General features: G+C 47.9%; 1 protein-coding gene and 9 non-coding genes across 11 annotated transcripts in view; all 10 read left to right on the forward strand.

Annotated features, from left to right (window-relative positions):
• LOC135818800 (TBC domain-containing protein kinase-like protein) overlaps positions 1–15,865 on the forward strand; it is a 72,257-nt gene that overhangs the window by 35,185 nt on the left and 21,207 nt on the right. For both annotated transcript variants that reach the window (XM_065332042.1, XM_065332045.1), the window contains 5 exons: positions 173–223; positions 12,943–13,026; positions 13,726–13,811; positions 14,246–14,282; positions 14,918–15,079. In XM_065332042.1, the coding sequence (XP_065188114.1) occupies positions 173–223; positions 12,943–13,026; positions 13,726–13,811; positions 14,246–14,282; positions 14,918–15,079 (420 nt within the window). The remainder of the gene's footprint in view (positions 1–172; positions 224–12,942; positions 13,027–13,725; positions 13,812–14,245; positions 14,283–14,917; positions 15,080–15,865) is intronic.
• Positions 388–459, forward strand: Trnat-cgu (transfer RNA threonine (anticodon CGU)). The gene has a single exon. It is a non-coding gene; the product is annotated as a tRNA-Thr (tRNA).
• On the forward strand, positions 1,378–1,449 carry Trnat-ugu (transfer RNA threonine (anticodon UGU)). The gene has a single exon. It is a non-coding gene; the product is annotated as a tRNA-Thr (tRNA).
• Trnat-ugu (transfer RNA threonine (anticodon UGU)) lies at positions 3,884–3,955 on the forward strand. Its single transcript has one exon. It is a non-coding gene; the product is annotated as a tRNA-Thr (tRNA).
• On the forward strand, positions 5,328–5,399 carry Trnat-cgu (transfer RNA threonine (anticodon CGU)). Its single transcript has one exon. It is a non-coding gene; the product is annotated as a tRNA-Thr (tRNA).
• Trnat-ugu (transfer RNA threonine (anticodon UGU)) lies at positions 5,961–6,032 on the forward strand. The gene has a single exon. It is a non-coding gene; the product is annotated as a tRNA-Thr (tRNA).
• Trnat-ugu (transfer RNA threonine (anticodon UGU)) lies at positions 6,924–6,995 on the forward strand. The gene has a single exon. It is a non-coding gene; the product is annotated as a tRNA-Thr (tRNA).
• Trnat-cgu (transfer RNA threonine (anticodon CGU)) lies at positions 7,669–7,740 on the forward strand. Its single transcript has one exon. It is a non-coding gene; the product is annotated as a tRNA-Thr (tRNA).
• Trnat-cgu (transfer RNA threonine (anticodon CGU)) lies at positions 9,095–9,166 on the forward strand. Its single transcript has one exon. It is a non-coding gene; the product is annotated as a tRNA-Thr (tRNA).
• Trnat-cgu (transfer RNA threonine (anticodon CGU)) lies at positions 12,715–12,786 on the forward strand. The gene has a single exon. It is a non-coding gene; the product is annotated as a tRNA-Thr (tRNA).

The raw sequence follows: 15,865 nt of genomic DNA on the forward strand, positions 1-15,865 counted from the left end.
ATTTCTATGTGGACTTTGGCTTTTATGGCATGGCGTATGGGTGAGTCATTTTGCATCTAAAATAGCTAGGAAAGCAGCGGTGTTTCGGCGCTGACATACGGTAAGTGTACACACCGGGTTTGTATACCATTGTCAGATTCTGAGTGCGGGTTTTATCTTTTCTTTGTGCTAGGAATCGACTCTCTGAGTGCAGCTTTTATCTGGCTCAACTTCAACAACGAAGGTGAGTCAGGAAAATGAACGAATAAATCTCTAGTGCAAATAGACTGCCTACAAGCCCCTGATGTTCCGAGGACATTGCATGATCTACGGCCAGCGGGTTATCGGTGTGAAAATCGCATGATGGCAAACAATCTGTTTCGGTAAAGAGTATTGTGGTGTATGGTTGGCTCAATGGCCAAGTGGTAAGGCGTCGGTCTCGTAAACCGAAGATCGAGGGTTCAATTCCCTCTTGAGCCTTTTTTTTTTGTAAATGGTGTTACCAAGAGTACGTAAATCATGAAACAAAGAGTGTGTGGCTTGAATGGGTTGCTGTCGTGGCGAAATCCTGGTTACTTTTTAGCGGGACTACATAACCAAGAGTGAGTAATCCCTATATTGAGCTGCGATGGGTTCACCCTCGGCAGAATTTTTCTATTGCGTCATTCTTTGGCAGAAGTATGGTCAAGTGGGTATGATTCTCGCGCTTGTCTTGTAGATACGGCGTCAGCTCATCAGGTTCAGGACACATGGATTACCGTCTGTTGTTCTGCTTCGGCTACCGCAGCTGCAATGTTCAAATTCTTTGTACTTTCATCTCTGGCTACGCATGATGGCGTCAGTGAACCAAATAGCTGTGAAAGACTGAAGTCATTAAAAGAATCCGCCCTTGGGGCGGGGATCGTCGAATGCACGCTCTTGGTTATGTACTCTTGGTTTTAGTGATATACATGTACGCGTAGTGCGTACACTCAAGATTCAAGCAGGCCTCCTGCTGCTCTGATGGAGCTTACCTGTACGCATCACGCCACGTCCCGCCGCTTATTCGCGTCAACTTAACCATCATGTAGTCCGGAACTTTCGCCGTGACAGTCACACATGCAGGACAGGAGAAGTCAGAAGCTGAATACGCCCACGGATTGTTTTCAGAAGTATGTCTTGTTCATGATGTAGTCAACTTTATGCAGTATGTAAGGTTGAGCCTCTGCAATGGAGTTTTGTGCACAGCCAGGTGCATTAGAACATCACGGAAAAGACGTTATTCTGAAAACGAGTTGTGACGGAGGTTTTTGCGGAGTTGCGCGGTCTGGGGAGTTGTGTTTCATGTGCTTGCGTTCGACGGGAAATGAAATGCTGGCAAACCATGTGTTTTAGTGAAGAGTTTCTTGGGATATAGTTGGCTCAATGGCCAAGTGGTAAGGCGTCGGTCTTGTAAACCGAAGATCGAGGGTTCGAACCCCTCTTGAGCCTCTTTTTATTCTTTTTATTTTACAATTGGTGTAGATGCTGGTTTGGCCTTCTTCTTGATCTTGAGTTGAGGCTCAGCTTCTTCTTGCGTCCAGGAGTAGTCACATTGAAGGTGACGCCATGGTAAAGTGTGCTACAGTGGATTGATCACCGGCAGAACTAGGCAGAGATGCAGCTTGGCGCTACTGTAAAGCAGAATGTACAAACAACAGAAGAAGAGGAAGAAGCAGAAATGGAAGCAACACCTGCAATTGCATTGTCAATAGGAGAACACAGCTTTCTATCAATAGCAGCAGCAGCAGCACTTCGACTATCTGAAGAAGTTGGTCTGTCATTCGACTGTAGAGTCGCTACACACTGATGACCACTAACAGCCATGATCTTACTAAGATCCTCCAAACCTGGCTTTATCTGAAATTTATCATCGACGATGTGGAAGTAGCACGTGAACGATGATTTGCGTACGTTCCAGATAGGCCAGCTACATCAGAAATCCGTTTCGTCATTCCGGAAAGAATATTGTGAGATATGCGGCTTTTCATAAACCAACGGCCGTGAAAATCCTTGGAAATGAGCACACCTGGGTGTGTTCTTGCTCTCTGGAACTTGAAGCGATCACAAGTGGAGATCAAAGTACCGGGGTATTTCTCTCTCACACCTCACATTTGCAACAGCAAAACCACAGTGCAGGGTCGGCTGCGGACAGCCACATCGCCTTAGTCTTTTTGGATATTTTAACGAGTTTTTTGGCTGCCACAAAGTGGCCAGGTATCTGAGACAGGCATTCAAACTGGTGCTGATAACTCAGTCGCTTCATACCTGGCATCGTATGAGGCACTGACTTGCTCCTCTTCTTACTCTTCCGCTCCTTCTTCTTGGATCTCCTCTCCGGAGACGACTCCGAGGACGAGCTGGATGAGCTGGACGACGACGATGAGGAAGAGGAGGCCGACCGGCGGCGCTTCCTCTCCTCCAGCCGAATAACTTGGCGTTCCAGGAGACGCATCCTCAACTCTACCTCGTCCTGCAAGGAGGTTTCAGCTGTCTCCCGGGCAGCTTCAGCTCGACGACCTCTCGGCATGATTGCAAATAACCAAAAAAGAAAACGTTTCACCTGTGCAACAAAACAGACTGCACCCTTGACAAGCAAGCAAGACAAAAAGATAATACCGGTAAGCATAAAACAAGCTTCGCAAATATTCGAAATTCGAGAGAACATTGCTTCTCATTTCTTTCGAATACTCAGCCAACGAGAAGCGTACACTTCTTGATAGCTTTCCCTTGGGCAAGGTCATTGATGCAGCCATTAGAAGCGAGCGTTGTACCATCCAGACTTCCACAATGACTTTTAGTCATGAAGTTGGTAGCCAGATGGAATTTCTTGTCTTCAACATCAGTCAACACCAGGCCAGATGTCTTGAGTTTAGCTTGCAGCTCACCACCACGCAAACCGCAGTGTGTGGTGACGGTATGCCGAATAGAGAACAATAGTTTTCTAGTATCCTGGAAGTCAGTACATCCTCAAATAGTCTTCCAGCTTCTGTAAAACTTACGGTCTTCATCCGTCACTGATTTCTTGTGCTTGACTGTCTTTTCCTCGCCATTGCGAGATGTGTCTTTGGGGGCTGCAAAAAAAACCTGATTGGATTTGTAAAGGCCGGATCACGGATTACGTTAACAGTTGGTTGTTGCAACTGAAGGTAGCAGTCTATGGTTCCTTTTGCAAATAAAAGAAGATTCCTCTCGTAGTTGCGATCATCACGCTTTCGGGCATCAGCATAAGGTCCCTTGAGTAGCTTACAAAAACAACACAATTGGCACTGACATTTCCGTTATCAATGCACTGCTGACCTTTCTCAACGGCGAAGTCATCAAGACCAGACACCCAAGGTTCCATTGCTTTCTTCTTGTCACTGGAACAGCTTTCTCGACAAGCTTACAAGGTTGAAAACTGTCTGTTGAAGCAAAGCATTTACGAGACGATTCTTGGCCTCCCGCCATGCTGACGTACAAGAATGAAAAGAAAGAATGTTGGAAGCGCATGTGTACATGGAACAGGCTGATGTAGGATGGTACATGACGCAACGGAAATAGACAATAGCAGGGTAGATCTAGGTAGACGTCTGCGTACAGTGTCGTGTCGGAATGAAATTTCGTTTCGAAAACAAGGGATGACGTTTTTAATGTTAGTATTGAAGTCTATACAAAAGTGTGATGAATTGGGTGTGTATTGAGGTATATGTCGCTTCCATGTATACGGAAAAGATATACCATCATACGATCTGTGGCCTTCCGCCTCGAATTGTGTTTGGTGTACATTTTCGGTACAACAGTTACACTCCCGCTCCATGCATACTTGCACACAGGCTCAGTATACGAAGTATACGAAATATAAGCCCTAAGAAATACTCTTGATTTATGTTGTTGGGATGTAGTTGGCTCAATGGCCAAGTGGTAAGGCGTCGGTCTTGTAAACCGAAGATCGAGGGTTCAAACCCCTCTTGAGCCTCTTCTTTTTGCAATTGGTGCATGCTGCAAATGAAATGTTGCCAAACCATCTATTTTGAGGGAGAAGTGTTTTCCAATGTTCACGTAGAAAGCCACATGGGTCTTCGGGCATGAAAAATTAAATGAAGCAACACAGTGCCGTTAAAATACTTTTACAATCGTTCAGTAGGAATGGTGTTTGGCTGAGGCCAGCACAGACACTGGATGTTGATAGAACGGACGAGAGAGAGAGAAGGACATTTTGGATCGGGTCCAAGCTGGTAGCTTTGAGTATGGCTCGTCTCTCCTGCCAGAGAGCTTTGGGGCGAATCTGCGAGCGTGTGGGGATGTAGCCTTGCCATACCTTCCCATTACACTGATTACAACAGGCACACATGAGGCATGCACAATCTCATGTAGTCGCTCCTCGCGACCGTCTCTTTTCAGCCTTGTGGTTGCAATAGATCGCTGAATAGACGGTTGGCGATTGGAGCAGGCGTGAGGGTTGAAGACGCTGATGTCCAGGACTGATTTCTCGAAACGCCCACTCACGCACATCAGATGCTGCTATGTCAAGATGGCGTCTTCCCTGGACGCTGCTGATCAATTGGAAAGCTTTTACAATTGAGGGACTGGCGGTGTGGTTCAGTGTTGACATGTGGGCCACCTTGTTTAGAGAGGTGGTGAAGTCCTGCAGAACGTTTTGGCGCAGAGAAAGATAGCCGTCCGTCTATGGAACAAGACAGGGTATGATTTCATCCAAGCACCGCAGCCACACATTGTGTGTAGACTGGATGCGGTACAGGGACTACGGACGTAGTGTGGACAATTCATGCGTCTGTGAGGCTCGCTTGTGGAGCATGAAGCCATATCGGCAGAGAGGGGCGGTAGGCCAGCCAACTGGAGTGAAGCCGTATCAGCGGAGGGGATTGTAGGTCAGCCATTTGGAGGCTCCCGTATCTAAGCCACTTGCAGATATCTATGCATGCCTGGGAACGCGTTGTTAATAACCTGGACCTGGGTTTTTACTGGTTGGTGGATCTGATCTATCCTCCCCCACTGTTTAGGAGCCGCATCTGCCTGATCATGGGGTGGTGGCGTCCCACGGAAGCGGAAAGGTGGTTCTTGACCAGGGAGTTGTACGACTCCTTGTTCTTGACCTGCCTGGTACGCGAACCTGTCGAATTTATTTTATTTTATTTTTGGGTTTTTTACTGATTTACGGCCATGAGTAGAAACTTCCTTCTTTTTCCAATGTTGTGAAGAGTACTCTACATTTTTGTAGTGTATACTTGGCTCATTGGTTGCTTGACCTGCAACAGTCATGATACATGTAACCTGGTGTATCAATGGCAAACAATCTGTTTGAGTGAAGAGTATTGTGGTGTATGGTTGGCTCAATGGCCAAGTGGTAAGGCGTCGGTCTCGTAAACCGAAGATCGAGGGTTCAATTCCCTCTTGAGCCTCTTTTTTGCACAAGGTGCTACGTGTTTGTACTTCGGAAAAAATAGGAATGGGCTACCAACCCAAAACTTCGAATTGCGCTCTTGAACAGAGTGAGACCGAATTTTTTCGAAGGTCTGCATGTGCGACACGATGCGGCGTTCTTCTCCGCCACTGGCTTCATTGACCGTTCCAAGTCTGTACCTAGACCCATCTTCATAGTGCTGACGGTATCCTTCTCAGCCACAGCAGGAGTTCTACGCACTTTAGCCGTCTCCACCTTCCTAGCAATGGTGATGTTACCTGCAGGTACAATTACGCTATGCAAGTGTGTGTTGTTTCCATTGGGGATGAAATCTTGGTGAGCAATCTGTTTCAGTGAAGACTATGTTGGGATGTAGCTGGCTCAATGGCCAAGTGGTAAGGTCTTGTAAACCAAAGATCGAAGGTTCGAACCCCTCTTGAGCCTCTTTTTTTAATTTTTACTTCAAGTACTATTGGTGCTACGTTGTACATGTGCTTCAATCAAGAATGAAATTCTGGCAAGCTATCTGTTTCGGTGAAGAGTAACCTGGGGCGTGGTTGGCTCAATGGCCAAGTGGTAAGGCGTCGGTCTTGTAAACCGAAGATCGAGGGTTCGAACCCCTCTTGAGCCTCTTTTTTAATTTTTACTTCAAGTTAACACGCATGCACTCGCTATTGCAGACCAATGGAGAGCACACATCATATGGAGGATTCATGGAGTGCTGGGCAACCGAATCTGGCATGTGATAATCATGTAGGATAGTCCACGCACGAGGTGCAGCCCATGAAATGGGCTCCCATGAACTGGGCGGAGTGTGGACAGCCTGTATGATAGTGTGTATGTATGTCCACGCACAAAGTGCAGCCCATGAGATGGGCGCCGATGAAATGGACGGAGTGTGGACGGCCCACGCACGAAGTGCAATGCTCGTTAGGAGGCAGGAGTGTGGGAGTATGAGTGTGATGGCCGAAGGCCGTGATAATTGCCAGATGAGAGGAGATAGCTGGCCCAGCACTCCTATTTATTTTCGTCTTGTATGAATTATGATACCTGTGTTGAATCAAGGATATCAATATTATTCATAGATGGGAAGAGGTGGGTGGGTGAGAAAGGAACAAACCGGTGTTCTTCTCACGGCGCAAGCAAAGCAAATATGAAGTAGCAATGTGGCCAGCGCGAAGTATGGTGTATGCGTTACGGGTTCAAGCTCCGATGTGTGCTGCAGCCGCATATGGCTGGTTGGCTGGCGAGTTCAGGTGAGTTCCGGCGTACGCATGTTACATGCCACCGCAGCGTGCATGTGCGTGTTACTTGACATGCATCAATGAATAGCGTGGGATCTGCGGGCTCTTTGGAAGCCGCTGGAGCGCATGTGAAGTGGTGGCTTGTGCAATGTGTTAACCTACATTACCGCAAGCTCTAATGTGCTATACTATTGGTGCTACGTTGTACATGTGCTTCAATCAAGAATGAAATTCTGGAAAGCTATCTGTTTCGGTGAAGAGTAACCTGGGGCGTGGTTGGCTCAATGGCCAAGTGGTAAGGCGTCGGTCTTGTAAACCGAAGATCGAGGGTTCGAACCCCTCTTGAGCCTCTTGTTTTTGCAAGTTGTGCTCTTGAGCCTCTTCTTTTTGCAATTTGTATTTACCTGGGGTTCAGTCGAAAATAAAATATGATCGATAGCTCGCACGCCTATTCAACCTCTCTGTTTTACCGGTGCGTTTTCAATCGGAAAAATGGTTGCTTGTTGACTTGAACCAGGGAGCCTGTATGTTTTGTAGAGGTACTCTGGGTGTTTGGTCAGCTTCAGCTCTTTCTGCCCAACTACCTGCACCGCACTAGCTCTGACAAAACGATGGGAGTGAAGAGGACTGTGGTTCGTACGATGCGGTAAATGCATGAGGATCATGAATACCTTCCACACGGTTTTATTGCATGTGCAGCATACGCCTAAACATTTGTCGTAGCAATTCCATATACAGCAGAACGAGGCGTTTTCCGCTGAAACGAAACCGGAGAAGCAAGAGTGCCGCTCCCAACATTTTGGAGGCAGTGGATTTGAGTTTCTGCAGAAGCGCGGTAGTTCTGCTTTCGCAGTTACCATGGTGTGTTCCGCTCCACAAAGGCTAATTATTGAAAGACAGTTCATTGCTGGCCCTCCTACCGCGATACGTTGTGCTGTTGTCTGGTGGGCAGCATTGCTGTGCAAGAGTGAACTGGTGTTGAACAACAATCTGTTTCGGTAAAGAGTATTGTGGTGTATGGTTGGCTCAATGGCCAAGTGGTAAGGCGTCGGTCTCGTAAACCGAAGATCGAGGGTTCAATTCCCTCTTGAGCCTCTTTTTTCTATTCATTGTTGTGGAAGGAGAACATCAAAGAGCATAGTATGCAGCTGGATTGCAGTCCATTCATTGGAAACTGGCACCCTAACTTTTTGGTGTCTCCCGCACATAGTTGTACAAGTAGATATCATGAAAACAACAGTACATCCTGCATTGTATGACCCATGCAATTACTCCTAGCCACATTTGAGGCCAGAAAAGTCCAAGAACAGGGAAATAGAAATTCAGGCAGGTTTTACAAAATTGGGACAGGTATGCCATGGCAAAATGTGTGGAGAAGCAGATCCAAAACCCAGATTTTTGAGATTTTAAGTGGGTTTTGATCCTCAATTTGGCCCGAATCGGACTTTCAAAAGCCAGCGGGACAGTTTCCGATGAATGGACTGTAGATGAAGAAGCACAGCACGCACGCACTGTATGCAGTTTTGTTGTTGTTGTTGCACACCAAGTTATAGCCATTGAACCTCGATATCTGACAGTTGACCTGGGGTTTGTTTTCATCGGGTACAGTGTGAACGCGGCCAAGTGTAGTCTTGGAGAGCTCCGGTCGCGAGATGCGTGCGTTTACAGGAGCAGTCGTTGAAAAGCACAGGTCACGTGGCAGCTCAAATTTGGGAAGAGGACTTTTCGAGAACGATAGATGGAAATACTTGTATGTCCTGCCACATGTACTCAACTCCAGGTCGTCCCTCGTTAATACATAATCTCTGGGACTTGACAAATGTTATGTATTAACGGGGTTTATGTACTAAACGAAAGTGTACATAACTTGCTTGTATACCAGAATTTTTCACTTTTTTCAACTTTTCTGAGTGTTTCTTGCTGCCATGACTAGACTAGGGAGCGAGATATTCTTGATTCCCTCGATATAACATAACATTTTTGTTATAACGGTCACAGTCAGCGAAGATTCTACAGTTTACATGATACATTACATGCCCAGCCGCGCCTGTACAGTCACTCGAAAAAAAACAGAGCTTTGTCGGTTTGTGATGTGCGCTCTGATTTCTGAGCTAATTGTGTCCACAAGTAGAAACTAGAATTAAAAAAAAAAAAAACACGACGTGCCTCCACTGGAAGGCCAAAAGACCAACAAATTATGTACTATTGAGGTAGGTGGCATGCGGGTACGGAGAAATGTTATGTACTAACGAATTATGTACTAACCGACAAAATTTGTATGGAAGTGACCACGTTTCGTCCGGGACTTGAGATTTCTTATGTACTAACGGGGTTTATGTACTAACCGGACTCGTATTAACGGGGGACGACCTGTACTTTGCTTGTTTGTCGATCAGAAATTGCATGCTCAAACAATCTGTCTGGGCGAAGAGCATCTAAACATGCGCTTGGCTCAATGGCCAAGTGGTAAGGCGTCGGTCTCGTAAACCGAAGATCGAGGGTTCGAATCCCTCTTGAGCCTCTTTTTTGCTATTCATTAATGAGTATTCGCAAGAGTTCATGAACATATGCAACTGTGATCTATTTTCTATGGGCCAGATGCGCGGCGCGCTGCCTTCATTACATCATTCAGCTGCAGTCTGTGCACTGCGGAAAATCAAACACCACACTTTCCCTCTGGTTTGAAATGAACTTTTGTACGGAACTGGGGCTCACGCGCCAACATTTAGAGATCGCGTAGGCACTGGAACGAATCGAGCAAAACGGATGTGCTTGTACGAGAAATTGTGGGTTTGAGTGCATGCTTTCAGAGCTTGATGGAGGCAAGTTACGTAATAAAGGCAGCGCGCCGTGCACGGACCCATAACCACAGTTGCATACTCTTGTTTATGCACTCTTGGTATTAGGGGTCTTCTACAAATATCAATATTTTTTTAGAGAAGATTTTGGTTCATTTGGGGAGCGGGGAGGGTCCCTGTTCGTATCGTCTTCGTGAAGAAAATATCGATCTCTAGATGTGGGCGGGCACTGTGAAAACATGAAGCTGATAGATGACCTACACAAAATGAAAGTCACCTCATGACTATAGCCATGGCAAGTTTGTGCGACCATGCTGATGTAAATGACAGTGTACAGTGAATTTAGAGTTGCTGTTGGTGACGTTTCACAAGGAGATTGCATTTTATTAAAAAATATCGATCCCCTGCATAAACGCGCGCGTGTGTGTGTGTGTGTGTGTGTGTGTTCGTTTTGAGGGGGGGGGGGAGGAGAAATGAACAAATATCGTCTTGAAAAAATATCTTTATTTACGGATGGCCCCTATACAGTTGCTTGCATTTCGATTGCAGAAGTTATGAAAGCAACAGGCGCAACGGGACAGGATCACCACCGATAATGCCAGACGGTTTGCTTCGCTTGTGACCGACGGCAAACTGGGTGCAGCACTGCAATATCTGGATGATGACACCTCGGGAGGCATACTTGACCTGGATGACAGGATTGGCGACAGGCCAGTCAGAGATATCCTAGTGGAAAAGCACCCCCTTGCCGAACCAACCCAACCGGCCGCCGTGCTTCCCGGCACACCTCCAGCACCACCACACCCCGTACGGTTCGAAGCACTCACTCGAGATGTTGTTCGCCGGGCTGCACTCAGCACCCATGGCGCAGCAGGCCCCTCTGGAGTGGATGCCGACACATGGAGACGAATGTGCACCGGATTTGGTGTTGCGTCAGACGACCTTTGTGATGCGGTGGCCTCATGTGCAAGGCGCTTGGCGACATCCATGGCAGACCCCTGGTCACTGCAAGCCTACACGTCATGTCGCCTAATCCCATTGGACAAAAAACCGGGAGTCAGGCCCATCGGCATAGGGGAGGTTTTAAGGCGGATTGTGGGCAAAGCCATCCTCAGCCTTCTGCGAGACGACATCCTGGAAGCAGCCGGCAGCCTACAGCTTTGTGCCGGTCACGAGTGTGGAGTAGAAGCCGCTATTCATGCCATGAGAGAAGTTTTCGCAGATGACGAAACGGAAGGCCTCCTTCTAGCAGACGCCTCAAACGCGTTCAATTGCTTGAATCGTGCTGTATATCTGCAGAACATCCAGCATCTTTGTCCAGCCATGTCACCAGTTGTCATCAACACTTACAGGCAACCCGCACAGCTCTTTGTCGGTGGAGAAGTCATCCTCTCTTCCGAAGGTACCACGCAGGGGGACCCGATTGCAATGCCTCTCTATGCTCTCGGTGTTCTTCCTTTGCTGCAGTCAGTCTCTACTGCAAATACTCTGCAAGCCTGGTTTGCTGATGACTCAGGAGCAGGTGGCAAGCTGATGCCTTTGCGTGCATGGTGGCATAGCCTAACAGAGCAAGGTCCTGCCTACGGCTATCATCTCAACCCGTCCAAGTCGGTTCTCCTGGTTAAACCGGAGCATTATGATCGAGCAGTGGAGATGTTCGCCGACACTGGAGTTGACATCCGCGTCGATGGTTGCCGGTACCTGGGTTCGGCTATTGGTACGCCTGCGTTCCTGGATAGCTTTGTTGAGCAGAAGGCAACAAGATGGCTCAACCTCGTGGAGAAGTTGTCCTCGTATGCAGAAACGCAACCACAAGCTGCATACGCTGCACTCACCCAAGGCCTGCAGAATAAGTGGTCTTTCCTCTGCCGCACCACACCAACAGCTGCAGCTGCTCTGACGCCTGTGGAGAAGCTGCTAATGGAGAGGCTCATCCCCGCTCTTACCGGCCATATTGTCAACTCGGAGGAAAGGTCAATTCTTGCGCTTCCATGTCGTCACGGAGGGCTCGGGCTGGGCAATCCCGTGGATCTCGCATCCCAGTATGATGCATCGCGAAGGGTGACTGAGTCCTTGCAGACCAACATCAAGCTGCAGACTATGGCGCTCGGCTCTGCAACCAGTCTCGTTCGTACTGCCAAGGCGGAGGTGAGGATAACAGCACGGAATGCTGTCAAAGCCCAAGCCCTGCTGCTCCGCTCCAGTGTGCCGGAGGCCAAGCAGCGTGTAATCGACCTGGCTGCGGAGAAGGGCTCTTCCAGTTGGCTGACCTGCAGGCCCTTGAAGCGCCATGGATTTGCCCTCTCCAAAGCGGAGTTTCGCGATGGAGTGCACCTAAGGTACAACTGGCAACCACAGCGCATGCCATCAGGGTGCGTTTGTGGAAGCCAGTTTACTGTGGCCCATGCCCTCTCGTGCCCCACCGGCGGTTACCCTACCATCAGGCATAACGAGATCCGCGATGTGAGCGCTGGTTTCTTTATAGCGTGTTGCCACCAACGTATCTGTAGAGCCTCATCTGGAGCCCCTGAGTGGGGAGCAGCTGCGCTATCGCACCGCCATCCGCGACGACCAGGCTCGCTTGGACGTAGCAGCAAATGGAGTGTGGGGAGGGCGGTTCGAACGCACCTTCTTCGACGTCCGGGTGTTCAACCCTTTTGCGTCTTCGAACCAGTCCTCCTCCATTTCTGCCACCTACGTTCGCCATGAGAAAGCGAAGAAGAGATCGTATGAAGAGAGGCTGCGGGAGATCGAGCATGCTTCATTTGTCCCGTTGGTCTTCTCGACAACCGGTGGCATGGGCAAGCAATCTGCCTCACTTTACAAGCGAATTGCATCTCTCATTGCTGAGAAAAGCGGCGAACCGTATTTGGTTGTTATGTCATTCATCCGCTGCCGCCTTAGCTTTGCGTTGCTCAGAGCGAGTGTCATGTGCCTGCGTGGTAGCCGCTCTGTTTTCGCTGTACATGCACCTGTCTCTTCTTCTGCCTCCCTAGTTGCTGCCGAAGCTGGCACTTCCCGTCATTAATTTTATAGTCTTTAGTTCTTTAATATTATTATTTGCCATGGCGACCCCCCGTAAGCCCAAATAGCTGGCAGGGCAGGGTTGGGCCTTTTTTTCTTTTACTTCACAGGTGTAGCATTCTATCAGTCATTACGTATGATTTATACAGTGGCAGTAAACATCTGGCCGACCCACAAAAAAAAAAAAAGAAGTTATGAAATACTGGCAATCAATTTGGTTCAGGGAAGAGTAAACTGGCGTGTGGTTGGCTCAATGGCCAAGTGGTAAGGCGTCGGTCTCGTAAACCGAAGATCGAGGGTTCAATTCCCTCTTGAGCCTTTTGCGTTTTGTTTTTGTACTTTTTTTAAAATCTTTTCACGATTCTTTTGCCATTCAAGAATAATCTTTTTTTTCTTTTCTTTTTCTTTTCTTTTTCTTTTTGGATCACTAACTAACTGGCTATGTGATTCAATGTGTTCCACTTTTGTCCTTCAGCCCTGGCCTATGCAAGTTTGAAGGCATTCATACCAAAGTACTTGAACGACTTCTTCCTCAAAGACAATTCCGCTGTGGTACAAGGTAGGATAATACTATTGAAGCCACCATGTTCAATGGAACCTCTGTGCTGGAGAAATAAAGTGTGTGTGTGTGTGATGGCAGGGATCGCTGAACATTGTGCCCCGCCTGCTAAGTAGAAAATTTGCAAATCGTTCGTTTTGAAACTCGTTTTTGCTGCCTTGTATAGCTGTGTCTCGTGTTGAAGCCTGTTCTGAATACAAGCAGGCTGAGTTTCAAGATGGTACTTTGGCACCTTAGCCTGGATTTTACGTCGGCATACCTAGAAATATCTGGTTTGAATAGAAGTCTGATTTGAATATGAGAGTACGGGCCTAGCGCTCATATCAGTTTGTTCGAAAAATAAGCCTGGCTGTTATTGCTGTACAGTATGTTAGAAGTCTGCGGCGCACCTCAGGAGAGAGAATGCTTCACTGTGTGTTTAACTCCTCCTCCTCCTCCTCTTCCTCCTCCTCCTCCTCCTCCTCCTCCTCCTCCTCTCCCCTCCTCCTCTTTCCCCTCCCCAGAAATGAATTTTTGGCTGATGTTGTGACTCCTCTTAGAACTGCTGAAGAAGATGCAGTTCCGATCAGGGCTACCAGACTTTAGTTGTTCATTTCAAGCTGCGGCAAACGGCTAGCAGTGTTTCCCGTGTGTATTGTTGAGCTGTGCCGACTGCCGATCGCCGTCATGCAATCATGTGTGTCATGTTCTTCTGTGTAGAGTACCTGGCTGTGTTCTTCCAAGCCATCGCGTTCCATGACCCTGTGCTCTTCTCACATCTGGAGGGAATGGGCTTCATGCCGGAGGTATGTGTATTACCCGAACCACGTTGGTTTGCGCTATCGAGCAGTGCTCAAGCTGACTTTCATGCCGTGGAATGTCTTAGTACTCCCTGTCAGTTTTGTGCTAGATTGTGCACGTCTGACTGTTCAAAATCTGGTTTAGTTGGTGGACTCGATCGCATAACTTGTGCCCACAATTTCCCATGTTACAATTTTTTCCTTGGCTCAGCATCTGAGTTCACAATGTGTATATTTAATAGTAAATCTGAATCTCTCTCCCCTCCCCCAAGCCAAGGGGGGGGGGGGGCAGTTTCTGGCAGTGAGCAAGTACAAGTACAAGTTTGCGTGTGCGTGTGCGTGTGTGTGCGTGTGTTTGTGCGTGTGTTTGTGTTTGTGGTTGTGTATGCATGAATGTGTAAACCTCTGTGCCTACATGTATACGTGGCTCTGATCTACAGCTCTACGCCATTCCGTGGTACTTGACAATGTTCACACGTGAGTATAGTATGTATGTGTGTCCGCATGTGCATGCGTGCATGCATACGTACCTGCAAGCGTGCGTGCGCACGTTTATACGTGCGGGGCGGGGTAACTGTGTGTGCTACATTTCTCCATTGACTAGGTGCATTGGGCCCGACAACCGGCCCCGGCTGGATTTGTTTCGTTCGGATAGTGCCGGCCATCATTGTTACAGAGTACTGGTGCTTTATTGTCGTTGGTACACCGGCAAATACACATGCTTCTTTTGCAGCAGGCATAGTGCTTTGCTGTGTGTCAAACTGTCCACAATGCTGGCCTGCCTGTTGCACCCGTGTTCTGAAAGCTGCCATGATAGAGTGTGTGTGTGTGAGTGCAGCTTCAATACATCATAGATCATTGTGATCATCGCAATGATCTACAGTGAAACCTGTCCAAGACGACCGCTCAAGGGACCTTCAAAGCGTGGTCTCCTTATCAAGGGTCATTTGACTGGCAATAGTTTCCCTTGATCCTGGTTTCAGTGGTCTTCTACTAGTTCTAGGACAGGTGGTCACCTTATCCGAGTGGTCGCCTTGACATGTTTTACTGTATTATGACCTATGCCACTGTGTACTTCCTGTGCATTGTTCTCCTTGCCACCCACCCACTAGACGTGTTCCCCCTGCACAAGATCTTCCACCTCTGGGACACTCTGCTGCTGTACGACTCGTCGCTGCCCATCCTGATCGGCGTGTCGATACTGATGCAGCTGCGCGAAACGCTGCTCGAGTACGCCTTCAACGAGTGCATCCTTCTCTTCTCGGACATGCCAGGTTTGTTCGTTAGTTTGTGTGTTTTTTTATTTTTACTTCACCAGATACATGTCTGCCTTCTCAGGTCAGTGACCATGACTGGTTGTTTCCTTGAGAGCCATGTTCTGATGAATTAGTTCCACCTCCACCACAAGCGCTCTCTGACCGACCTCCTTTACACCAGCAACAGGACTCCAAATCGTGTAGATATTGGCAATTAAAAGCTGCTGCTCAATGCTTACCCTTCTACCATCAAGAACAATGATATCCTTGTGAAGAAAATTCTTCTTCTTTTTAGTTTTACCCTGATGACGGGGCCAGACACGAAAATTTGGTGGAACACAATTAATTTTGATTCGCAGTGAAGAGACCGTTTTGGAGTGTTGGAATGAGGTGTCTTTATTGAAGAAAGTAGCCGGAAATTCTATGTATTGGTGCTCCCTGCGTGCTACTGGTTTGTAACAAGCTATGTGAAGTGTATGGGTTACAGTGAGGGCTGCGTCCCACCAGCCTGTGTGGATAGCACTGGATACCCAGGAAGTGTGAGTTACGAAGTCTGAAGAAAATGTTGAACTGCCGCTCCTGGGATGATGACTACACTATAGCTTAGTGGTAGAGCATGGCTGGCCATAAGTGAGGCGGGTCTCTGGTTCAAGTCCTGGTGGTGTCAGTCAGTGTCCTTCTTCAAAATTTTCCAATTTGCGGCTCACTCAAACTTACTTCTGAAGAAGTCAGGATGTGACCGCAATCCATTCCTCCTATTCATGCACTGTGCTTGGGTCTCGTATACATGTATATTGGCACAAG

This window comes from Sycon ciliatum, chromosome 1 (genome assembly GCF_964019385.1).
Source record: "Sycon ciliatum chromosome 1, ocSycCili1.1, whole genome shotgun sequence".
Taxonomy (NCBI): domain Eukaryota; kingdom Metazoa; phylum Porifera; class Calcarea; order Leucosolenida; family Sycettidae; genus Sycon; species Sycon ciliatum.